Source organism: Euleptes europaea, chromosome 4 (genome assembly GCF_029931775.1).
Source record: "Euleptes europaea isolate rEulEur1 chromosome 4, rEulEur1.hap1, whole genome shotgun sequence".
NCBI lineage: Eukaryota > Metazoa > Chordata > Lepidosauria > Squamata > Sphaerodactylidae > Euleptes > Euleptes europaea.
In genome coordinates, this window is record NC_079315.1 from 10,396,139 (window position 1) to 10,421,976 (window position 25,838).

The 25,838-nt window shown below is 48.6% G+C and overlaps 1 protein-coding gene across 1 annotated transcript in view; it reads right to left on the reverse strand.

Moving 5' to 3' along the window:
* SIDT1 (SID1 transmembrane family member 1) overlaps positions 1 to 25,838 on the reverse strand; it is a 79,224-nt gene that overhangs the window by 12,370 nt on the left and 41,016 nt on the right. The window contains exons 7-18 of the mRNA XM_056848035.1: positions 24,986 to 25,084; positions 23,086 to 23,152; positions 22,508 to 22,601; positions 20,026 to 20,069; positions 17,182 to 17,253; positions 16,015 to 16,166; positions 15,321 to 15,394; positions 10,832 to 10,898; positions 9,215 to 9,288; positions 6,256 to 6,379; positions 2,421 to 2,538; positions 244 to 380 (exon numbers count right to left, since the gene is read on the reverse strand). Coding sequence (XP_056704013.1) covers positions 244 to 380; positions 2,421 to 2,538; positions 6,256 to 6,379; positions 9,215 to 9,288; positions 10,832 to 10,898; positions 15,321 to 15,394; positions 16,015 to 16,166; positions 17,182 to 17,253; positions 20,026 to 20,069; positions 22,508 to 22,601; positions 23,086 to 23,152; positions 24,986 to 25,084 — 1,122 coding nt within the window. The remainder of the gene's footprint in view (positions 1 to 243; positions 381 to 2,420; positions 2,539 to 6,255; positions 6,380 to 9,214; positions 9,289 to 10,831; positions 10,899 to 15,320; positions 15,395 to 16,014; positions 16,167 to 17,181; positions 17,254 to 20,025; positions 20,070 to 22,507; positions 22,602 to 23,085; positions 23,153 to 24,985; positions 25,085 to 25,838) is intronic.

The following is a 25,838-nucleotide window of genomic DNA, read 5'->3' on the forward strand; positions in this document are numbered from 1 at the left end:
GGTTTTTACATGTCAACTTTCTCTGCCACTTAAAGAAGAATCAAACAGGCTTACAGTCACCTTCCCTTCTCCTCCCTACAGCAGCCACCCTGTGAGGTAGGTGAGGCTGAGAGAGCTCTAAGAGAGCTGTGACTAGCCCAAGATCACCCAGCTGGCTTCATGTGGAGGACTTCTCTGTTCTTCACCATCCTCACTCATTTCCATGCCCCCACCCCAGGCAAAGGGTGTCAACAGCCACCGTACCACGCCAAGGACGGCTAGGCAAATGACCACCGCGAAGGACGCGTAGGCGGAGTAGGCACTGGCGTTGATGTCTGGGTGGCGGGTCTGGTACAGCTTCAGCATGCAGAGCCCAGCAATCATGTACATGAAGGAGGTGTCTGTCGAAGAAGCAGAAAACAGAGTCCGCCGCCTGTCTCCCGAGACCCTGAAAACATCACGTGCGTGGGGTGGCAGCCGGTTCAATACATCATAATAAAGACAAGCACGGTGGCTTCCCGGGAATGATTCTCCCATCAGAGAAAGGCTTTTCTCCCCACGCCAGATGGAGCTCTTGCCTCTCCTGAGGCCCAGCAGCTTTGGAGATCAGTTGTAATAGTGGGAAATCTCCAGCCACCGCCTGGAGGTTGGCAACCCTACTGGTTCTAGATCTATGACTGAAGCAATAAATCAGGTAGCAAACCATGCCGATGCTTAGGGTTGCCAACCTCCAGGTACTAGCAGGAGATCTCCTGCTGTTACAACTGATCTCCAGCCGATAGATATCAGATCCCCTGGAGAAAATGGCTGCTTTGGCAATTGGACTCTATGGCATTGAAGTCCCTGCCCTCCCCAAACCCTGCCCTCCTCAGGCTCTGCCCCAAACATCTCCCACTGGTGGCAAAAAGGGACCTGGCAACACTACCGATGCTGCTGTGTGTGTACAACTGAATACTTACCAACGGATGAAGACTTATATGAAACAGGACAATTACCGGAAGCCTGTTTTGATATTGTTGTTTGATTTTGTAATTTGTTGAAAGCAGTTCATTTTGGAGATGAGATACTTTTGTGCAGCAACAAAGTAATAATAAGAAATTATACAAAAATTATTTCATTGGTTTTTTTTGTGAACAGCCATAGTGATTGCCCATTGTTTACTAACCTCCAGGTACTAGCAGGAGATCTCCTGCTGTTACAACTGATCTCCAACCGATAGATATCAGATCCCCTGGAGAAAATGGCTGCTTTGGCAATTGGACTCTATGGAATTGAAGTCCCTGCCCTCCCCAAACCCCGCCCTCCTCAGGCTCCGCCCCAAAAATCTCCCGCTGGTGGCAAAAAGGGACCTGGCAACCCTACCGATGCTGCTGTGTGTGTACAAGGGAGTGCACAGCTTTGCATCGGTTGCCAACTCCACGTTGGGAAATCCCTGGAGATGTTGGGGGGGGGGTGGAGCCTGGGGAGGGCAGGGGGCCCAAGAAGGAACTCTGTGGGGTAAAATGCTACAGAGTCCACCCTCTGAAGCTGCCATTTCCTCCAGGGAAACTGATCTCTGTCGTCTGGAGATCAGCTGTAATTCCAGGAGGTCTCCAGGCCCAACCTGGAGGTTGGCAAACCGAGCCCGAGGCAGGGGCTGGTGGGAGTGAGAGCACACAAACACACATGAAGCTGCCTCATACTGAATCAGGCCCTTGGGTCATCCAAGTCAGTATTGTCTACTCAGACCGGCAGCGGCTCTCCAGGGTCTCAGGCAGAGGTCTTTCACATCGCCTACTTGCCTAGTCCCTTGAACTGGAGATGCCGAGGATTGAACCTGGGACCTTCTGCTTGCCAAGCAGATGCTCTAGCACTGAGCCATGGGCCCTGGAAAGGAGGAAATTTGGGGCAGGAGGCTGGGTCATCCCCAAGAAGTCTTGGCGTATGGGGGGAGATGGAATGCCTAGTATTGTACGGGTCAAAGTTGACATTAGTGGGTGTTTCTGCCAACGGGGACAATTAAGATCAGCAAACAAAGTTGGCCTTGCGTCTCTTCAACTGAAGCAATGAAGCAGAAACATGTGGGGTGTTTTTTTTTAATTAGTAATGAAGTAATGCTAATTCTCAGATCAACATCGGACAAAGTCCCATTTGCAAAGCCAACACAGGCCTGCCCCCCACTGCACAAACAGTGTGTGTGTTTGTTTGGAGTGTGTCCGCATCACACACACAGATCGAGTCCCTGAAGCGGCATGTTCCCCAGGACACGACAGCGCGAGCGCTTCAGCACCGGCTGAACACAAACGACCGATTTCAAGGGGTTCGTGTCGAGCTCCGTAAAAACCGAGCCCGGCCACAAAAACGAGGGTTCTGGGAGACCGACCGGCAAAAGCCCCCACACCAGACGCTCGCGGTCTCAAACCATTCCTGCCGCCTGAGGCCGAAGCAGACCTTTCGCTTACCGAACTGGAAGTTGGAGTAGTTGGGGCAGACGTGGTAGCAAGCGCTGAGGACGCCTTCCATCATCAGCGCAATCCCCATGGCGTAGAAGAGGCCAAAGTGCTTGGGGATGCCGTATTCCTGAAAGGGAGGCAGGCGGGAAGGAAGGGAAATGTTCACTCATTCATTCATGCATTAGCGCTTACGTAAGCTCAGTCAGGGCTTACTCCTCAGAGGAGTCCATCCAACCCTTGGCGGGCCATTAAAAACCCATCTGTCCAGCGCAAGGCAGTGCGCTTTAAGCTGAGAGCAATAGCTCTTGTCGCTGCCCTTAATTGCAAAAAACAAACAAGGCTCTTGTACAACGCCAGCATTCATCTGAAGAAGGCAGCCATTGTGCCAAACGCCAGCTTGCAAGTATTGCTGTTCAGAACACGCGGCGGTATTCTTTGTTGCCAGCCTGGGCCATGAGCACGGACAGGGGAGAACGGATTAATTGCACCAGCTGGTGGCACGCAGGTTCTGCCGCATGGTGGATTGAGATGACTGCTAGCCATTTGACGGCCAGTGAAAAGCTTTCTGCCCTCTGGCCACGTGGCAGAGTTGAATGTGGCCAAAGGTCTTGCGTTGCTGCTAGGAACCCAATGTGGCCAGGATGGCAGTGGAAAAGATCTCGCATCGCTGACTTCGGGGACGGAGGAATCAGATCGCTGCCCCCCCACAGGGTGAGAACCGCCACATAGAATCATAGAGTTGGAAGGGACCACCAGGGTCATCTAGTCCAACCCCCTGCACAATGCAGGGATTTCACAACTACCTCCCTGCACACACCCCGTGACCCCCACTCCATGCCCAGAAGATGGCCAAGATGCCCTCCCTCTCATGATCTGCCTAAGTTCATAGAATCAGCATTGGTGGCAGATGGCCATCTAGCCTCTTTTTTAAAACCTCCAGGGAAGGAGAGCTCACCACCTCCCGAGGAAGCCTATTCCACCAAGGAACCGCTCTAACAGTTAGAAAATTCTTCCTAATGTCTAGAATGAAACCCTTTGGATTTAATTTCAACCCGTTGGTTCTGGTCCAACCTTCTGGGGAAACATAAAACAACTTGGCACCACCCTCTATATGACAGCGCTTCAAGTACTTGAAGATGGTTCTCATATCACCCCTCAGTCTTCTCCTCTCCAGGCTAAACATACCCAGCTCCTTCAACCTTTCCTCATAGGACTTGGTCTCCAGACCCCTCACCATCTTTGTTGCCCTACTCAGGACACGTTCCAGCTCGTCTTCATCTTTCATGAAAGCTGTTGATCAGCCACTGTTCTCCTACGTAGCGGCTCTCTGAATCTACCCTGAAATATCACCTGTGGTGAAGTTCTGAGGACAGAATGTTCCTTGCAGCTTGACTGGGGACATCAGTTGGCGTAGAACTAGAACGGTTAGTTCCTGTTCATTGCCTTGGTACCAGTTCGGAGTCCTCAGCCCTGGAGGCACAACCAGTGGAATTCTCCTGGAATTCCTTCTAACGATACAGGTGTCTCTACCAACATTATTTTTAAAATTATCATTTAATCTCAGGTTTGGAAAGGTTCCCCTGGACCATCTAGTCTAACCCCCTGCCAAGCCAGGAACGACAGGTTGAGTATCCCGTATCTGGACATCCGATGTCCAGACTGATCCGAAAACTGGACTTTTTGAGCTGGCACGCAGGCATTACTCACAGGCCCTCAGCAGCGCCACTGATGGTTCAGTGTACACAAAATCATTAAAAAGTATTGTTTAAAATTACATTCAGGGTATGTGTATAGAGTATATATAAAACATACATAAAACGTAAATGAATTTCATGTTTAGACTTGGGTCCCATCCCCAAAATAAATGCAAAGGTTCCAAAATATTCCAAAATACAGAAAGATCTGAAATACAGACCACATCATAGAATCACAGAATGATACTGGAAGGGACCACCAGGGTCATCTAGTCCAACCCCCTACACAATGCAGGAGATTCCAAACTACCTCCCCCACACACACACACAGTGACCCCTACCCCATGCCCAGAAGATGGCCAAGATGCCCTCCCTCTCATGATCTGCCTAAGGACATAGAATCAGCATTGCTGACAGGTGGCCATCTAGCCTCTGCTTAAAAACCTCCAGGGAAGGAGAGCTCACAACTTCTTGAGGAAGCCTGTTCCACTGAGGAACCACTCTGTTAAAAAATTCTTCCTAATGTCTAGACGGAAACTCTTTCGATTTAATTTCAACCCGTTGGTTCTGGTTCGACCTTCTGGGGCAACAGAAAATAACTCGGCACCATCCTCTATATGACAGCCCTTCAAGTACTTGAAGATGGTTATCATATCCCCTCTCAGTCTTCTCCTCTTCAGGCTAAACATACCCATACTTCTGGTCCCAAGCAGTCTCGATAAGGGATAGTCAACCTGTGCAGTGATAATATCCCTGACAAGTAGTTACCCAATCAATACGTAAAAACCTCCAATGATAAGAATTCACCACCTCGCAAGGAAGATGGTTTCAGCGTCGAACATTAACAACGGCCATTTGGGATCCATGAACTTGCACAGGGGGAGAGGAAGGAGCCCCTTCTTATCCCACAATGCACAGGCCGGAGGAAGAATAGGTGGAAATTTCAAAAGACACCGCAGCACATCAGAAATCTCTGCAGGGCATGTGCCATTTAGCGACTACATAAAGGTCCCCTGTGCAAGCACCCAGTCATTCCTGACCCATGGGGTGACGTCACACCCTGATATTTATTAGGCAGACTTTGTTTACGGGGTGATTTGCCAGTGCCTTCCCCAGTCATCTTCCCTTTACCCCCAGCAAGCTGGGTCCTCATTTTACTGACCTCGAAAGGATGGAAGGCTGAGTCAACCTTGAGCCGGCTACCTGAAACCAACTTCCGTTGGGATCAAACTCAGGTTGTGAGCAGAGCTTGGACTGCAGTACTGCAGCTTACCACTCTGCACCACGGGGCTCACTACATACACACTGAATAATGCACTTTCAATCCAGTTTCAATCCACTTTAGTGATTGTTTGCAAGTGGACTTCTGTGTTTCACACAGTAAAACCCAGTTGCAAAGTGCACTGAAAGGGGATCGAAAATGCATTTTTCAGCAGGTGCGGAAGAGCAGCAAGTTCCAAACTACCCTTACGGTCTTTCATGAGTAGAGTCTGACTACCTACAGACACAGGGATCTGCTTTTGAGAGGACAGAGGGAGCCCGATTCATCATCTGGGGTGAGAAGGGACTCCTTCTCTCCCCCTGTTCTGTTCTCCTGAGTTGAAACAGGCCCCCGGGGGATGGAGTTATTTGCCCCATTTTGGAGTGGTGACATTTTAAAAAGAAAAATGCCAAGCAGCCAGGAGAGAGAAGCAGAAGAAGAAGAGTTGGTTTTTATATTCCGATTTTCTCTACCTTTAAGGAGTCTCAAACTGGCTTACAATCGCCTTCCCTTCCTCTCCCCACAACAGACACCTTGTGAGGAAGGTGGGGCTGAGAGAGTTCGGAGAGAACTGTGACTAGGCCAAGGTCACCCAACAAAGGAGTGGGGAATCGAACCCTATTCATCAGATTAGAGTCCTCCGCTCATGTGGAGGAGTGGGGAATAAAACCCAGTTCACCAGATTAGAGTCCACCGCACTTAACCACTACACCATGCTAGCTCTCGCTGCGAGGGGCTACTTAGCATTTCCCCCTCTCTCAGATTACTAGCACAGTTCCTGGCATCTATCTGCAAAGCTTGACCAAGAGAAAAGCTGACGCTAAAGCTGACGCTCGTGATCCACAAGCCTGGCCCTCCTGGTTGGTCCAAGACAGGGCGCACTCCGTACCATTGTGTAGATGTCTTTGTTTTCCAAGGAGCGCCGATGGAGAATATCTCGGCGCAGCACAATCAGCAGAAAGAGGAAGCCCAGCAGGACGTGGCCTACATTGCTGAGAATGTTGTTAAAAGCGCTGCAGAGAAGGAAGAAGAGTTGGGTTTTACATGCCGACTTTCTCTGCCATTTAAGGGCGAATCGAACCGGCTTACGATCACCTTCCCTTCCCCTCCCCGCAACAGACGCCCTGTGAGGTAAGGTGGGGCTGAGAGAGCTCTATCAGACCTGTGACCAGTCCAAGGACATCCAGCTGGCTTCATGTGGAGGAGTGGGGACACCAACCCAGTTCACCAGATTAGCCTCCGCCGCTCATGTGGAGGTGTGGGGAATCAAACCCAGTTCTCCAGATCAGACTCTACCATCCAAACCACCGCTCTTAACCACTACACCACGCTGACTCTGGAAGAAGAGTGGAGGGAACACAGCAGGGTGTAATGCCACAGAGTCCACCCTCCAACGCAACCATTTTCTCCAGGGGAACTGACCCCTGCGGTCCAGAGATAAGTTGTAATTCCAAGAGATAGGAGACAAAAAGGAACGGATGGTGCAAGGGACTAAAATTTAACAAATAAAGTACCCCTACGAGTTTCGTACAAGCATCTTCGGGGGATTTGTTTTCCAAACAGGTTCATTTCGTTCCCTGTTCAGGGTTGCCTTCAGCCCAGAAATTGGCACACCTGTTCGTTACACACGTGGTGAAACATCATTCGATCCCACGGAAGGTCCTCTCCGACAGAGGACCACAATTTGTGGCTAAGTTTTGGAAAGCTTTTCTAAAGGTGATGGGGGTGGAAGAACAGGGATTGTCTTCCGCCTACCATCCTCAAACAGATGGACAAACGGAACGAGTCAATGCTGTGGTGGAGTGTTATTTGCGGTGTTATGTGAACTATCACCAAGATGATTGGGTGGATCTTTTACCTTTTTGCTGAATATGCTTACAATAATGCTCCTCATTCTTCCACAGGGTTCAGTCCCTTTCGGGTTGTATATGGGAGGGAGTTTGGGCCCTTTGGTACCACAGCCCTTTCCCCTGAGATTGAGGGTGTGAGTGAAGTCCAAGACTGAGTACAGGTGGTACAAGCCACATGGCCTTGGCTTCAGAAAAATCTAGAGAGAGCAAAGCGCAAGTACAAGGAACAAGCTGATAAACATCGTTCTCCTGGGTGGGAGTTGAAGGTGGGAGATCAGGTTTATCTGTCCACCAAGAACCTTCGGTCGTTACGTCCTTGCAAGAAACTCAGTGACAAGTATGTGGGTCCTTACCCTATCACTCGAGTAATTAATGAAGTCACAGTAGAGTTGGCCCTCCCTAAAACGCTCAGGGGAGTGCATCCAGTATTCCATATTAGTCTTCTAAAACCGTACACTGCAGCCCCCCAGTTCCACCCTCAGCCCAAGCCGGAGATGCCTACTGTGGTGGGTGGGGAGGTTCATCTTGAAGTCTCTAAAGTGTTGGATTCCAAGCTGAAGAAGGGAAAACTGTTCTATTTGGTTCGCTGGAAACACCTAGGGCCTGCCCACGACGAGTGGGTAGCAGCTCCACATGTTGCGGCCCCTCGCCTGGTCCGTGAATTCCACGCTGCCTACCCCCACAAACCACACCCGGCGGTGGCGGGGGTGGGGGGGTCTTAAGGGGGGCAGAATGTGAGGTACTGTGTTGCTTTTCTTTTGGTTATGCCCGTACAAGCGGCTAGGGTCTGGTACGAAGGCCAGGCTCTTGACATGAGTCAGGCCTCTGCCGGTATGTTCTCACTCCCAGTGATTCCCTCCCCCCCGTGTCCTTGACTGCTAACAAGCAACTACTAACGAGCAAGCCCAAGACTGTGTTTTGATGTCTGCTTTGCCTTCCTGCTCAAGACTCTGTTATCAATCCCTTTCCCAGGCCTCTGGGCTGTGCACCTGTGATGTAGATATGTTTATAACTATGCAATGTTTTCTAAGTAGTCACTAGCAGCTTTGCCTTTGCGAAGGCCTGGCTGAACCTGTTGCTTCTACAATAAAGTTTACCTGCTTCTGACCTGATCGTCTGAGCGAGTGGCTTTTTGAGAATTGCCCAGGGTGGCTGGAGAGCCCCACATTAAAGAAGGGAATCACTGGGAGTGAGAACATACCGGCAGAGGCCTGACTCATGTCAAGAGCCTGGCCTTCGTACCAGACCCTAGCCGCTTGTATGGGCATAACCAAAAGAAAAGCAACACAGTACCTCACAGATTTTATATATAAAATTAAGGCAAAGTATTAACATATATATCAATATCAGTTAAAAACACATTTTTTAAAAAAATATCTAGGACTATTCTTAGAGCATAAACAAAGTGCAATATCAAGATACAAATTTATACGGAAACCATTGACAAAATACAGGCAACAACACATTCTATATAAATTTATACAAAGCCCTCCTTTAAATTTACATGAAATACTAACGACCTGTTTTACTGATTTTAACTGATATGGATATACGTGTTAATACTTTGCCTTAATTTTTATTTCTCGGATCCCCCTGAAGAAGCTCGTGCAAAACATATAAGGGTACTTTATTTATTAGATTTTATTCCCTTCCACCATTCCTTGCTTTTTGTCTCCGTTTTGTTTTGGTGCGGCCCCCCTCTCTTTTTGCTTGACTACTAAATTCCAAGAGATCACCAGGACCCTCCTGGAGGTTAGCAACCCTATGCCAGACTCCCATGACAGCGTCACACAATCATTGTGATAACCCTGATGCCTGACCAAAAAGATCCTGTTGCCTTTATTAAGAAGCTAAATCAAAATTTTCAAAAAAAAGCACATGCCCTCAAAACTCTGCATACAGAATGAGAAAAGGTCCCACCTTCTATGCACCCCCTACTCCATCTGGCTTCCAAAGGACAGAGAATGACCGTAAAGCTCAAGAAGATGCTACACGTACCTCAGGACCCCCAAGGGGTGAGCGCAAAGGAAGTTATAGTAGCAGATGTCCTGATTTCCCGTCACATTCACCACCTAGAAAGCGAGGGGCACAGAACGGAACAAGGGAAGAGGGTTAATCTGAATCATTTATATCAGGGGTGTCAAACATATGGCCCATGGGCCGGATCCGGCCCCTTGGGAGCTCTTATCCGGCCCGCGAGCCAGCTGAGGCAGCCCCCCATCTCCAGTGCCAATCTGGACTGGCGAGGCATGGCCCGGCCCGACGAAGTGACATTTATGTCATATCCGGCCCTCGTAATAAATGAATTCAACACCCCTGGTTTATATGGCATCTCAATTATGGTGTTCAGTGGAAAGGGTTGAGATGAAAGGGGAAAAAAGAGGAAGAAAAACTGCTATGCCTGACATCACGTCTAGCAAAATTGCTGCACAATCTACCAGCGTTCTACTGGCTGGATCTATCCCCGGAAGGGAAATTCACTATTTGGAATTAAGTGTTACTGAGTTCTCAGAGCTCTCCTCTTGGATTAACCAAATTGTTTCTTGTTAGAAGAAAAAAAAAATCATGGAATCACCTTTTACTGAGGCCAGTCCAAATGACACAAAACACTACGCTACCATTCAGCTTCTACAGAACCCTTCCTCAAGGGCTCTATCCCTTCATTAGGGGTTCTATCGAACCCGAAAGCTACTGCAGTGCTTTGTATCATTTGGGTTGGCCTCAGTAAATAGGTTGTTCCATTGATTTTTGTTTCCTTTTCTGGGTTTTGCATGGGCCGACGTGACTGTTGACAACTTTCTCCCTTGTTAGGAGGACAGCAAAAGGACATTTAAGGATATTTCCAGAGGAAAACAGCCGCCACAGCACTGTTTTTCCTCTGAGCACTCTGCTCTCATTAGCTCCAGTCTGGTGCCACTAGCATTGTTCTCACATAACATAAGAACAACGTAAGAATATAAGAAAAGCTCTGCTGGATCAGACCCGGGCCCATCAAGTCCAGCAGTCTGTTCACACAGTGGCCAACCAGGTGCCTCCAGGAAGCCCACAAGCAAGACGACAGCACCAGCACCATCCTGCCTGTGTTTCTACGGACCAGGGGTGTAAAAAGCAGAAAGCTGATAATATAGAGAGGTTTTGCGCATCTCCCAAAATCAGATTATAGACATTTTGGGAGTTGAATAGTCTTGCTGGCATTCTACGCTCCTTGAGTTTTGCTAAATGGTTAGATGAACTCTCTCCAGCTTCTTTCTTTTCTTTTCTTTTTTTTAAATTATTTTTATTATTTTCTACAATTCAACAAAAATAAACATATCTCAACAATATATTCAGTTGTAACTACTTGTAACAAAAAAAGCTCATTGCTATTACTGAGAATATGTTATCTATAGTATTCAATGCTATCTGCTATATATGACTTCCCCGCATCTTCTTCAGTCACTAATTCTACTGGTTAACACTTTTGCATTTCAAATTAATTTCTAATCCTTATTTTCTCTCATACAGACTTTCTAATGCCAAGGAGAACAGTGAAAAAACGAAAACAGAAGAAGCGGGATTTAAAAGTTCACAGAAAGGGTAGGAGGCCAACGGAAAGTCAGAAAGGCAGTAACTCACTGTCTGGTACGTGATCACCAGCTGGACCACGGGCAGGGCGTAGAAGACAGCGATCGTGATGATGTTCCTGCAAGGCCAGGAGACCACAAGAGGGTTAGTTGTTTGGGAGAAGACCATCCCTCGGGCTTTAGAGGGTTCTGGTCTTCTTACTGAAATGCACTTAGGAAAACAAAACATTCCTGTGGACGCAGGGAAGGGCAAAGGCAAGCGGCATAGGGGCTCAGGCAATGACCATGATATAACCCCTGCTTATCCCTCTATGGGATAAATGGCCTTTTATGCATGGCTGTTTCACTCGCCGGGTCTTTGTTTGGATTATGCATGCCATTGCTGGCCGTCAGAGGTCACCTCGCTCTCCCCGTGAGTTTCCCTGCGTTTTGTCCGCGTTTTCAGGGACCTGTTTTATCTCAAATTTGAAAACGCGAGCAAAACGCGGGGAAGTGCCGGGGGAGAATGAGGCGTCGGAAACGACATGCCTACTCAAAACAAAGACCTGAAGTCCTTGGAGGGGTGACCGGGAGGGAAACAGCCATGCATAAAAGGCCAACGTCCCACCATCTTGTCAATCCTTCAACTTCTAGACCTTCCATCCACCTCTCTGTTGCCCAAGGAAGGATCATCCCCGGACTTTAAGCTAAACCAAGATAGGGCAACTAAAGTTCTCACTAAGCAATTTCTCTGTTCAGCAATGGAGGACTGGGGTGAAAAATAAGGCAGAGCACTAGGAAGGAAGTGGTTGAAGTGGTACCTCCCATCTTCTTCCTGGACCCCTTCCCCCCCACTGAGAAAGACAGAACTGATAACAAATTTAAGTTACTTTCACCCCTCACAGAGGGGCCTTCCAAAGAATGCAGGTGGGACCCCCTTCCCACCTAAGCCCTTGTATTCATTTCCCTCAAACCCTCTACATTTACTTTGACCCCAAAAGTAGACCCTTGTTGACGGTTCCTCATTTAAATCCCTTCATATAACGCCCCCCCCCAAGACTCAGAATGAGTAACTGAATTAATTCACTCAAACACACACTGAAGAAGAAGAAGAGTTGGTTTTTATACCCCAATTTGCTCAACTTTTAAGGAGTCTCAAACCGGCTTGCAATCGTCTTCCCTTCCCCTCCCCACAACAGACACCTTGTGAAGTTGGTGGGGCGGAGAGAGTTCTGAGAGAACTGTGACTGGCCCAGGGTCACCCAGCTGGCTTCATGCGTAGGAGCAGGGAAACAAATCCAGTTCACCAGATTAGCTTCCGCCGCTCATGCGGAGGAATGGGGAATCAAACCTGGTTCTCCGGATCAGAGTCGGCTGCTCATGTGGAGGAGCAGGGAATCAACCCCGGTTCTCCGGATTAGAGTCCACCGCCCCTAACCACCACACCACGCCGGCTCTCGCAAAAGCACCCCCCAACTGCACATCCATGATGGTCATGCCCATACTGAGGTGGCTGAGGAAGCAGAAACGTGTGAACAGAAATCGGTGCAACAGAGAGTTTGTCAGCACTGTTGTTCATCACAAGCCTCCCCTTGGTTACGTGGTCTGAAACCATCTCGCTGGGTACCCAAGGTTGGGTGAAAAGACAATATATATAAGTCTATGTATAAATACTGAAAGTATAATTTATTAGAAGCGCTATGTAAAAGTTAAAATGATTTAAAAGCATTAAAATAGCACAATGGCATTTCCTGAGGTTGATAACTGCAACCACATACCAAACGCGTTTCGGCCTATGGGGTCTTCATCAGTGGAGAATTAAAACCCTTTCTTAAGCCTGCACACATTTACAGCAATACATGAATGAATACAAATACAAACAGTTCAAACCCAACCAGGCATGTGTATATGTTGTAAATTCTATTCCCAATGACTCAAACATCTGGTATAGTAGGTTCTTGTTGTAATACTGGTTAGTATAAGTCTCTCATATACTATGTGTGCAGGTATCAACCTAGTAAAGCTTTTAATGTATTTCTGTAAATGGGTGCAGGCTTAGCAAAGGGTTTTAATTAACCACTGATGAAGGCCCCCTAGGCCGAAACGCGTTTGGTATGTGGTTACAGTTATCAATCTCAGGAAATGCCATTGTGCTATTTTAATGCTTTTAAATCATTTTAACTTTTACATAGCGCTTCTAATAAATTATACTTTCAGTATTTATACATAGACTTATATATATTGTCTTTTCACCCAACCTTGGGTACCCAGCTTTTGTTTTTAGGTTGGGTTTTATTCCCCTCCTTTTTTTCTTCCACTGCTGAAACCATCCCACCCACTCAAAAAACTATTCTGAGTTGAGCAGTTCACAGATGGCGTAAAAGCCTCCACAGCTCTACGTTTTCCAGCCTCGCCAACTCTGCACGGTTAGGGATACGTAACTGCTGAAGTGGCAACGATACGCAGCAGTTTATTGTGCGGCACCAGAGTGGTGTAGTGGCCAGAGCTGTGGACCAGAAGAGCCAGCGTGGTGTAGTGGTGAAAGCGTCGGACTAGGATCTGGGAGACCCCGGTTCAAATCCCCGCTCGCAGCATGGAAGCTTGCTGGGCGGGGGACCTTGGGCCAGTCACACCCTCTCAGCCTCACCTACCTCACAGGGCGGTTGTGAGGATAAAACAGGAGAGGAGAACGATGTAAGCCGCCTCTGGGCCCCCATTGGGGGGAAAGGCGGAATATAAACAAAGTAAATAAAATTATAACAAATAAATAAACAAGGGGAGACTCATGTTCCTTTCCCTACTCGCCACAAGCATGCTGTGTAACCTGGGACTGACAGTCAGTGCTTCTTCACACATTACTAGGGTTGCCAGGTCCCTCTTCGCCACCGGCGGGAGATTTTTGGAGCAGAGCCTGAGGAGGGCGGGGTTTGGGGAGGGGAGGGACTTCAATGCCACAGAGTCCAATGGCCAAAGCGGCCATTCTCTCCAGGGGAACTGACCTCTATCGGCTGGAGATCAGTCGTAACAGCGGGAGATCTCCAGCTAGTACCTGGAGGTTGGCAACCCTACACATTACACAGGCTGGGTTGGGGGGTGCCCATCCTGTCTCAGATGTAGCACAATCAGGCACGATTTGTGCATTCTCAAGTCCCGCCAATGCTGTGCCCCATTAGGATCAGAACCAGAGAGGTTTTGGCCTCCCCGTCCTCTCTCCGCCCTGCTCCATTTCCCCAATCTATGACAGTTCCAGGACATGCTGTTTGGGCAAACCCACATGTTCCTTGGGATACACATAGGTTACCCCAGCAGCACCTCCCTCCTAGAACTATTTCAGACTAAGAAAATGGCACGGGTAGGGGGGTGGGGGTGGCTGAAGCCTCTTCTCCATGTACACCATGATCCTGATCCTAACTGGGCATCCCATGCACAGGGATTGAGGATTACCCACAACCCATTTGTGATTGTGTTGTTTGACATGAGAGAGGAGGCACTACCCGGTATGCATACTCTATAATGTGTGAAGAGCCCGTCCACACAGGGATGTTGTGAGGACAATTGTGTGTGTGTGTGTGGGGATGGGGACCACATATGCTGCCCTCAGCTCACCAGAGAAGGGAAGGGACAGGATGAAAATGGATAGAATGCCTTTTCAAAGTGTATTTTTGGCTGGGTATTAAGACACAGGAAAAGAGGAAGACCCAACAAGAGATGGATGGACTCAATAAAGGAAGCCACAGCCTTCAATTTGCAAGATCTGAGCAAGGCTGTCAGAGATAGGACATTTTGGAGGACACTGATTCATAGGGTCGCCATGAGTCACATTAAGACATTAGCAGAAGTAGACTTTTTAATGACTGTTACATATTATTATGTGTTTCGGTATTATGAATTAAGCAAAGTTGGATTGTCCTGTGTGAATTTTTAAAAAACCATGTCCATCTTAGATACTCATGTTATTGTTAGGATGTTTCTTTACCTACCTGGAGATACGATCAAGTGGAATTAGGTGCCAAGTCTAGCTATTCCTGGCATTGTGCATTAACTGTCACTCTAGGACTGGAGCCCTGACCTGGATGGCCCAGGCTAGCCTGATCTCGTCAGATCTCAGAAGCTAAGTGGGGTCAGCCCTGGTTAGTATTTGGATGGGGGACCACCAAGGAAGTCCAGGGCTGCTGTGTAGAGGAAGGCACTGGCAAACCACCTCTGTTAGTCTCTTGCCATGAAAACCCCAAAAAGGGGTCGCCATAAGTCGGCTATGACTTGACGGCACTTTACACACACACACTAGGACTGGATCCAAATTTTAGAAGGGTGTCGGCCCCAACTGAATCTCAGAGAACATCTGAGTTTGCAGCTCATGTACGACTGTGACATTCTCTTCCCAGCTCTTGCACTGGCTCCCGAGGAATGGTGCTTTCCTCACACACAAACCACAAATGTTGAATTACAACCACAGCTATTGTGATAATATCTTGAAAAGCAGGATATAATAAGTGTGGTGTTCTTTTAGAAAAGACTGAGCCCTGAGAGAGCTTAGCCTGAGGTGAATGTTCAGTACTCACCAGAAATAAATTTTATACTTTTTGCTGACAATCCTCCGGTCTTTCCTGGATAAGTCTGAGAGATAGAGGAATACCTGGAAAAGAGAGACAGACAGTGGGTGTTTGCAGTGCTTTGAAGTGACTGGAAATTGGCTTTCAAAAAGACAGGAAGGGCAATGGGAGCTTTTTAGTTGAGAAGTCCCTTTTCCTACCCACCAAGATACACGTAAGAATCATAGAATTGGAAGGGACCACCAGGGTCATCTAGTCCAACCCCCTGCACAATGCAGGAAATTCACAACTACCTCCCCCACACACCCTCAGTGACCCCTACATACCCAGAAGATGGCCAAGATGCCCTCCCTCTCATGATCTGGCTAAGGTAATAGAATCAGCATTGCTGACAGGTGGCCATCTAGCCTCAGCTTAAAAACCTCCAGGGAAGGAGAGCTTCCCACCTCCCGAGGAAGCCTGTTCCACTGAGGAACCGCTCTAACGGTTAGAAAATTCTTCCTAATATCTAGACGGAAACTCTTCTGATTTAATTTCAACCCGTTGGTTCTGGTCCGACCTTCTGGAGCAACAGAAAACAACTGGGCACCCTCCTCTATATGACAGCCCTTCAAGAAGGGAACTTGGACAATCCCAAGTATGAGGGAGTGGGGTGGTAGGCGAGAAGAGACGTTCCTACGACAAAATTCCCGCAAAGGATTACCTTAGTGCGGATGACATTCTTATCACTTTCAATTTCGGGCATGGTGTCAAAGTCGCTTTCCTCTTCCACCGAGCTGTCCGTGTCAGAGCCGCAAGCGTTGGCCTTGTGGCCTAACGGAGATAGCTGCTGGCCCCCGCCGGAGCTCGACTCATCTGGACATAAGGCAGGGGACATTTGAAGGACAACCTGATTTGGAAGCATAAATTACTGGCTACTTGCCCTGGAGCGAAGCCCCTAAAAACACGTCTGGTGGGCTGGAGGGGGTATTTTTGCGAGGTCTGGGCAGAACAGCTGAGTAGCAGGCTACTACAGCTCTCCTCAGAGTAGCTGGCCCCTTCCGTTAACTCCACATGCACAGCTGCTTGGTGAAAATCCCGCCTATATCATGAGGGTTGGACTCTTAAATAGGCTCTGCCCACGTGATTGAATTTTGTCCGAAGATTTTATCCACGGCCCCCTTCTCCGTTTTTAAAACTAGCAACAAAATTTGGCAGAAACGGATAAATCCACTTCACCGTGTCCCGCGTACAGCCATCAAACCACACTCACAGGCCATCTGGATGCCGAAAGCTTTCCCACCCTCATCTTAGCCTCTCATCATTCTGCCTCCTCTAAGCAGCAGCTCTCAAACATAGTGAGATGGTGGAACTCCCTGCCCCAGGATGTGGTGATGGCTGCCAACTTGGAAGGCTTTAAGAGGGGAGTGGTCATGTTCATGGAGGAGAAGGCTATCCGGGGCTACTTGTCAAAATGGATACTAGTCATGATGCATACCTATTCTCTCTAGTATCAGAGGAGCAGGCCTATTATAGTAGGTGCTGTAGAAAAGAACCCTGCCAGAAATTTTGTTAGTCCTTAAAGTGCTACTGGACTCTTGCTCTTTTCTACTGCTATTGACAGACTAACACTACCACCCATCGTGATCTATATCGGGTCCTGTGGAACACAGGCAGGATGGTGCTGCTGCAGTCGTCTTGTTTGTGGGCTTCCTAGAGGCACCTGGTTGGCCACTGTGTGAACAGACTGCTGGACTTGATGGGCCTGGGTCTGATCCAGCATGGCCTTTCTTATGTTCTTGTGGTCTTAAACATCAACACATACGACGGGTCCCAGCTACACAAGCCGCACAGCTGTATCTGCCAGGGTCACTGGGATTCTGCACTGTACCTATAGCTCCGTAGCTGCTTCCCTCAGCGGTGCTGACAGTGATCGGCTGAGAAGACGTCACAGTCCCAGACCCTGCGATGGAAAACAGAGGAGCGCTTGGCTTCCCACTTCCACCTGACTGCTCCACAGCCTTCCCACCCCACCCCGAGCACAACAGACAAGCCAAACCCAACAAGAAGTTTGGAAGGGGTCGAAGGAGGCAGGAACTCTGTCGCACACATGAAACTGCCTTATACTGAATCCGACCCTTGGTCCATCAAAGTTAGTATTATCTACTCAGACCGGCAGTGGCTCTCCAGGGTCTCAGGCAGAGGTCTTTCACATCACCTACTTGCCTGGTCCCTTTAACTGGAGATACCAGGGATTGAACCTGGGACGTCCTCCATGCCAAGCAGATGTTCTACCACTGAGCCATAGCCCCTCCCCACGTGAAGCTGCCTTATACTGAATCTGACCCTTGTTCCATCAAAGTCAGTATTGTCTACTCAGACTGGCGGCAGCAGCTCTCCAGGGTCTCAGGCAGGGGTCTTTCACATCACCTCCTTGCCTAGTTCCTTTAACTGGAGATGCCGGGGATTGAACCTGGGACCTTCTGCATGCCAAGCAGATGCTCTTCCACTGAGCCACAGCCCCTCCCCATTTCCCAGGAGCCTTGGAGAAGGACCTGGGTTCCCTTCTCCCCCTTTCCTCTAGCTTTATGCCACCCCCCAACCCCTCTCAGATGAACAGTTAAGTCTCTCACATTTCTGACTTCTATCCCAACCAGAATCTGGACCACATGTCTACCACTGAATGGGCAAGAGGAAGGAGACGGGGAAGGGGGAGACAGGTGCACTCAGATTAGCCTCCGCTGCTCATGTGGAGGAGTGGGGGAATCAAACCCGCTTTTCCAGATCAGAGTCCACTGCTCCAAACCACCGCTCTTAACCACTCCACCACGCTGGCACCGCACGAAAGAGGTGTCTCTTGACAGCTGAAGTAATCCCCCACTGCTCTGTTCCAAACTGAAGGGAGGAGGCAATGGCTGCTTCACCCCCCCACCCCTCCATAGGGAGCCACAGGGAGTGCTGTGGGGTCCAGAGAACAAGCCCATGGCTTCCAGTCCCACTTCCACCCTCCTCGCAGTACACACATCTGATCTGGCCCACAAGTCTGTATGTGTCAAGTAGCTAGCCCTCAGACTGCTTATGTGATCGTTCAGGAGTACGGGCGTGCTTTGCAACCACAGCCGCGCAGCAGAGAGCCAGCTGAGGCGTTCTGCAGCTGGATCTCCCAGCTTTTTCTTTTAATGAAATTTTTATTATTTTTCCAAAATTATTAATCACATAGTTTAACAATGACATAAACAATAAAAACAAGTAGGTAGCATTGTTAAAACATTTATATATAATAAAAAATTGTTGACTTCCCTTACACCTCCCTTCATCTTGTGATGAATTGGTAACCTCCTTTGCACAATATTATTATATCCTAATATTATTGTTAATATTTATTGATCTCTTTGACATTTATATTTTTCAAGGGGAAAAAAGTAATAGTTAATAATATCATATAAAGGAAAGGAAAAAGAAGAAATAAGAATAAAATTAAAAAGAAAAGAAATAGTAAATCTCACTAGTAATAAATGGATTAGCATAATAAAAAGCATATGATTATGTCCATTAAAAATTAATTATTTTGTAAATCCTCCATTTCTCCCTAACACTCATTTAATACATATTATTTTTCTAGTAAATGGGTATCATGTATAATTCTATTTCCATTATAACCAATCCTTCCCTAAATAGATCTCCCAGCTTTTTCAGCCCTACTTCCTCGGGGGTAGGCGTGAGTCACTCCTGACAAGCCAGCAGGCCACGTCACTGCTGTTTGCACAGCCAGGTGTGACAAAAGTAGACGGGTTTCTTCCGCACAGCCAAAAGATGGAGGGGAACAAAAAGGCTTGCTCGGCAACCGCTCCGGAGGGAAGGGCTATATCCACCTGGCCCGCTGCGGCCCTGAAGAGGCGGCAGCCGCGGTGGCAACAGAACTCTAAAATACCTGGTTGGCGGGGAGGGGGGAGATGATGGGCAGTTTTATCCTCCCTCCCCCTGCCGGTCCTCCAGATGACAAGTGAGGAACCTGGGACTCATCCCTGCCCTATTTTCTTGTTCAAGAGTAGACTAGAGAAAGGTCAGGGCTTTTTCCTCCTCCTCCTCCTCATCATCAGAGTTGGTTTTTATATGCCAACTTTCTTTACCACTTAAGAAAGAATCAAACCGGCTTACAATCACCTTCCCTCCCCACGGCAGACACCCTGTGAGGTGGGCGGGGCTGAGAGAGCTGTGACTAGCCCAAGGTCACCCAGCTGGCTTCATGTGGAGGAGTGGGGAAACAAATCCAGTTCACCAGATTAACCCCCGCTGCTCACGTGGAGATGTAGTGGTGTGGTTAAGAGCGGTGGTTTGGAGCGGTGGAGTCTGATCTGGAGAGCCGGGTTTGATTCCCCATTCCACATGAGCGCCGGAGGCTAATCTGGTGAACTGGATTTGTTTCCCCACTCCTACACCCAAAGCCAGCTGGGTGACCTTGGGCTAGTCACAGCTCTCTCAGCCTCACCCACCTCACAGGGTGTCTGTTGTGGGGAGGGGAAGGGAAGGTGATTGTAAGCTGGTTTGAGTCTCCCTTAAGGGGTAGAAAAAGTCGGCATATAAAAACCAACTCTTTTTCTTCTTCTTCTTCTTCTCCCGATCAGAGTCCACTGCTCCAAACTGAAAGTGCGCCTGCTTTTGGCAGGTGGTTGGACCCCGGAAGTCTCTCCTATCATTCTATGTTATTAGCACAATGCACTAGAATCGCAGTTACCATCATCCGGACTGGCGCCTCCGCTGAAGCTCTTCCTCCAGCTCCTAAAGGCAATCACAAACAAGGCTAATTACCCATCAAAACTAGTCAGCTGTCCCCATCCTCTGAACCAAGTAAAGGGTCGCTGCCCACTTACGCTTTAAAAGGTAGAGTCAGGCCGAGTCACATCGTAACAAGTCCACATGGTAGAGATGTGGACGCCAAGAGGACATGGGGTCAGACATGCACCTCGTGTTCCATGCTGGGAACTCAATTCCCAGGCCAAATCTGGACATACACATGCTGCACTGTTCTCCCCAATCTGAAATGGCTTCCGAGAGCCAGTATTTGACTACTTACATGTAGCAATCATTAAGTGTGCCTTTCCTGGATGGGAAACTTAAAGCTCCCCAACGTCATTTTAGGTTGGGAAAACAGCACAGAGGCAGTGGCAGGAGTGGGCAGGGTAAAGCCCCTTCCACACGCTGTGGTCCTGATCTGCATCGAGCCCACACAACCTGGGGATTGTGTTCCCAGCTGGGAACTCCCAGAACATGTATGTCCAAGGTCCAGGTGAGGGACATAAGGAGAAGAGTTGGTTTTTATATGCCGACTTTCTCCACCACTTAAGGCAGAACCAAACAGGCTTACAATCGCCTTCCCCTCCCCACAACAGATACCCTGGGAGGTAGGTGGGGCTGAGAGAGCGTGACTTGCCCAAGGTCACCCAGCTGGCTTCATGTGGAGGAGTGGGGAACCGAATCCAGTTCACCAGATTAGCCTCCGCCGTTCATGTGGAGGAGTGGGGAATCAAACCCGGATCTCCAGATCAGAGTCCACCGCTCGAAACTACAGCTCTTAACCGCTACACCACGCTGGCTCTCATAAGGACTGTGGGAATCTCCCACCACTGTGGGAATCAGCCCTCTTGAGAATAACTGTTCAAACTGGGTCCAGAAGATGTAGCAATGCACAGGTGCATTGGGCAGAACCAGAAACGGGATGCTAGAATGATATTTGCTAAAGGCCCACCCAAAATTACACCTTCCTCATATGAGGGGGAAACCTGCAAGTGTGCTTTTGGGGCTCAGCAACCTACACACCCATTTTACTTATAAACCACATTGGTAGTGAAAATGTGAATCACCCTGGAGAGAAATGAAGCAACATTTTACAAAAGCTTCTTTTTCTCTATTCAGAAAAAAGCAATACCAGTTGAGGATGCTTTTGTTAAGTCATAATTTCCAGACTGACTCCAGTAAATGGTGACTGAGGTAATGGCCTCACTTCAGTAAACGGAGACTGAGGCAAAGGCCTCTCTTCAGTAAACGGAGAGTGAGGCAAAGGCCTCACTTCAGTAAATGGAGACTGAGGCAAAGGCCTCTCTTCAGTAAACGGTGACTCTCTTCAGTAAACGGAGACTGAGGCAAAGGCCTCACTTCAGTAAACCGAGACTGAGGCAAAGGCCTCACTTCAGTAAACGGTGACTGAGGCAAAGGCCTCACTTCAGTAAACGGTGACTGAGGCAAAGGCCTCACTTCAGTAAACCGAGACTGAGGCAAAGGCCTCACTTCAGTAAACGGTGACTGAGGCAAAGGCCTCACTTCAGTAAACCGAGACTGAGGAAAAGGCCTCTCTTCAGTAAACGGTGACTGAGGCAAAGGCCTCACTTCAGTAAACCGAGACTGAGGCAAAGGCCTCACTTCAGTAAACGGTGACTGAGGCAAAGGCCTCACTTCAGTAAACGGTGACTGAGGCAAAGGCCTCACTTCAGTAAACCGAGACTGAGGCAAAGGCCTCACTTCAGTAAACGGAGACTGAGGCAAAGGCCTCACTTCAGTAAACCGAGACTGAGGAAAAGGCCTCTCTTCAGTAAACGGTGACTCTCTTCAGTAAACGGAGACTGAGGCAAAGGCCTCACTTCAGTAAACGGAGACTGAGGCAAAGCCTCACTTCAGTAAACGGAGACTTGAGGCAAAGGCCTCACTTCAGTAAATGGTGAATGAGGCAAAGGCCTCTCTTCAGTAAACGGAGACTGAGGCAAAGGCCTCACTTCAGTAAACGGTGACTGAGGCAAAGGCCTCACTTCAGTAAATGGAAGCACTTCAGTAAATAATGACTGAGGCAAAGGACTCTCTTTAGCAAATGGAAGCGCTTCAGTAAACGGAGACCTAGGCAAAGGCCTCACTTCCAAAAATGGAAGCACTCCAGTAAGTGGCAGGCCCAAGGCCAGTTCAAGGTATTTTGTCATCCTAAGCAAGGTACTCCCATCACCTCCTCAGACATGCCACTGGCCAAGTCCAAGACAAGCCCCTGCAGCTGTGGTGGCACAGGGCCAAAAGGGGAATGTCAGTCACCTCCTGTGTTGCCAATGGCTGGGAGTCAGCCAAGCCCCTACAGGGAGTCCTCCTCATTGTACCACCCCAAGCAGATGCTCAGGTACCTTTGCCAGAGAACCGGCCCCGAGCTGTCTGAGTGGACATGGCTGAAAAGCCTCACCCACCTGATGTAGTGCACAAAGGCAACAACCAGCGAGCCCAAGTAGAACGAGAAGAAACTCAGGAAGCTGAAGAGGATGGCGTCCACATAAACAGACTCTGGGGAGAAGAAAAGACCTTCTGTCAACACACAGGGAGGAAACCATCACCTGTCCCTCTTTCCAAAGCCTCGCCTCCTTCTTAAATGAGAACAAGGTAGGAAAGGTAGGGTTGCCAGGTCCCTCTTTGCCACTGGCGGGAGATTTCTGGGGAAGACTGAAGAGGGCAGGGTTTGGGGAGGGGAGGGACTTCAATGCCATAGAGTCCAATTGCCAAAGTGACCATTTTCTCCAGGTGAACTGATCTCTATGGAAAGGCCTTCTTTATTACCAGAGCACTTATTTCTGCCCTGCCTCTGAACAAGATCAGCAAAGAGCAGACGTGGTGGATCCTACGCCACGCGACCCACAGAGAAGCAGTTCCATGCTCGGTGGCCATTCTGTACTCATTCCAGAGCCCCCCCTGTTTATAGGGACGCTAGTTCCCAAACAATTCACTCATCTTTATCAGGCTAATCCCGAGGAGATGGGCCAGAAACATTAACCTTTAATGGAAGGTACAACTGTCACTTCAAGGTTCTTCATCCGCTGGAGGTTCCAGGTAAGGTTAGCCTCATCTGTAACAGAGATCAAGGGGGTGGAAAGAGAAAACCAGAAATATTTCCGGCCTTTGTCATCTCACAGCCATTCTGAGCAGTAGCTGTTTTCTATGGTCTTTTATGCATGGCTGTTTCACTCACGGTCACCCCTCCGACGACGGCAGGTCTTTGTTTGGATTACGCATGCTGTTTCCAACCGTCAGAGGACGCCTCACTCTCCCCCTACGTTTCCCCACGTTTTGCCCACGTTTTCAAATTCAAGGTAAAACAGGTCCCTCAAGATGCGGGCAAAACGCGGGGAAACGCAAGGGGGAGAGCAAGGCGACCTCTGAAAAGCGAAAACGGCATGCATAACCCAAACGAAGACCCGAAGTCGTCGGAGGGGTGACGGCGAGTGAAAGGTTGGAGACCACTACCCGAAGTTATGCAAGCTGGTTACAGGCTCTGAAAGAATGAAGCTGCCATTGGAATGAGGCCTGGAAACAACGCAGAGGGTGAGGATATGGGAAGCAGCCACCGCTCCATGGCAGAGTACCATGCTCAATCCCATTACAGCATCCCAGGTCCTAGGAATGGGAAAGACCCTTGCTCGAGGACCACAGAATGGGACAGCTGGAGGGGATAATGTTGGGCTCAGAGAAGAAGCACCTTCATCCGCTCGAGCATTTATAAAGCCTCTAAATTAAGGGTGTCAAACATACGACCCGCGGGCCGGATCCGGGGTGGGGGAGGAGGAAGAAGAAGAAGAGTAGTTGGTTTTTATATGCCGACTTTCTCTACCACTTAAGGGAGAATCAAACCGGCTTACAATCACCTTCCCTTCCCCTCCCCACAACAGACACCCTGGGAGGTAGGTGGGGCTGAGAGAATGTGACTAGCCCAAGGTCACCCAGCTGGCTTCGTGTGTAGGAGTGGGGAAACAAATCCAGTTCACCAGATTAGCCTCCGCCGCTCATGTGGAGGAGTGGGGAATCAATCCCGGTTCTCCAGATCAGACTTCACCACTCCAAACCACCGCTCTTAACCACTACACCATTTATGTCATATCCGGCCCTCGTAACAACTGCGTTTGACACCCCTGCTCTGAAGAAGAAGAAGAAGAATTGACTTTTATATGCTGACTTTCTCAACCACTTAAGGAAGAATTAAACTGGTTTACAATTGAATTCCCTTCCTCTCCCAACAACAGACATCCTGTGAGGTAGGTGGGGCTGAGAGAGCTCTAAGAGAACTGTGACTAGCCCAAGGTCACCCAGCAGGTTTCATGTGCAGGAATGGGGAAACAAACCCGGTTCCCCAGATTAGAGTCTGCCACTCATGTGGAGGAGTGGGAAATTAAACCTGGTTCTCCAGATTAGAGTCCACCACTCCTAACCACCGCTCTTCACCTCTACACCACTCCCCATTTGCAGGACTTCTCTAGGATCTCTAATCAATTTGGCCCAAACAATCCTTTCTTAACACAGTTCCCTGTGGACACTGCCATTGTGGTCTTGTGAAAAAGACTCCGTCAAGATCAGTGGTTCCCAACCTTTTTTTGACCAGGGACCACTAGGACTTTTTTGTTTGGTGCAGGGACCCCAAGGTTCAAAATAAAAATTCAGGGAATTTGAAAATAAACTTTAATCATAACTGTTAGTTAAACATTAAACTTAGAATAATATTTGAATATGTATTTTTATAATAGAGAACTTTTAATTGAAAATATTAATTTATGGATTTATAACTTTGTTTCGCGGACCTTAATTTAGTTCTCGCGGACCCCTGGGGGTCCATGGACCCCCGGTTGGGAACCAGTGGTCAAGATATTATGACTTCTTTGCTTTTCCCAACCCCCGTGGTCCACCTTACCTTGAATGGAGGAAGGCACAGAACCACCACAGGCATAATCTTCTGGCTTTATGACAAAGACAACGAAGAATTGCCCACCCAGAAAGTCTTTTTTCTGCACGAAAAAGAAACAAGATAACTCTGGGAGGCTGAGTCTTCCAAATTAACTCTGTGCAATCCCGCGTAAACTTAGTCCCCGTCTAAGCCCATTGACTTCAATGGACTCGGCCTGGAATAACTCTGCAGACGGTTGCCAAGCAGATGCCTGTGAGATGCGAAGTTCCCGAAGATTGTGTTGCAGGTGACAAAGCATCCCTGTTCGACTACTCACCTGTTTGGGGGGCATCGGGTGAGGGACCCAAGGGCACGGTGGTCGGGAATGTTACGGCTTTCGAAGCCTGAGAATACACACCTTGCTACACATTTAGTCGCTGTGCAAAAAATAGTCATATGCGAACCAGACTCTGACAGTTCCCCCAGAGATGGGCAGAAAAAAACTGGAAATGAATTGCAGGCCCTTCTCAGTGCTTATATTCGGTCTCTTTAGCATCCCCAATCTTCCCCCTCCTTTGTGCCCCTTGGGAAACTGAAGCACTAAAGACAGAGAAGATGACCGAAGAGATAAGCAGTGTATTTAGAAAGGAGGACCTCAGCTCAACAATCCCCTCTGGCTTTCTCCGCTTATCTCCAGGAGCCTTCAAACTCCTCAACTGTCCAAGCTGGTATTACATGTGGCTGTTATTTACTTACGGCATTTATACGCTGCTTTTCATCCATAACGGAGCTCAAAGGGGCATACGCGAAGTTTCCAGGCGGTCTTCCAACCAGGCACTGACCAGACCCAAACCTCCTTAGCTTCAGTAAGGGTG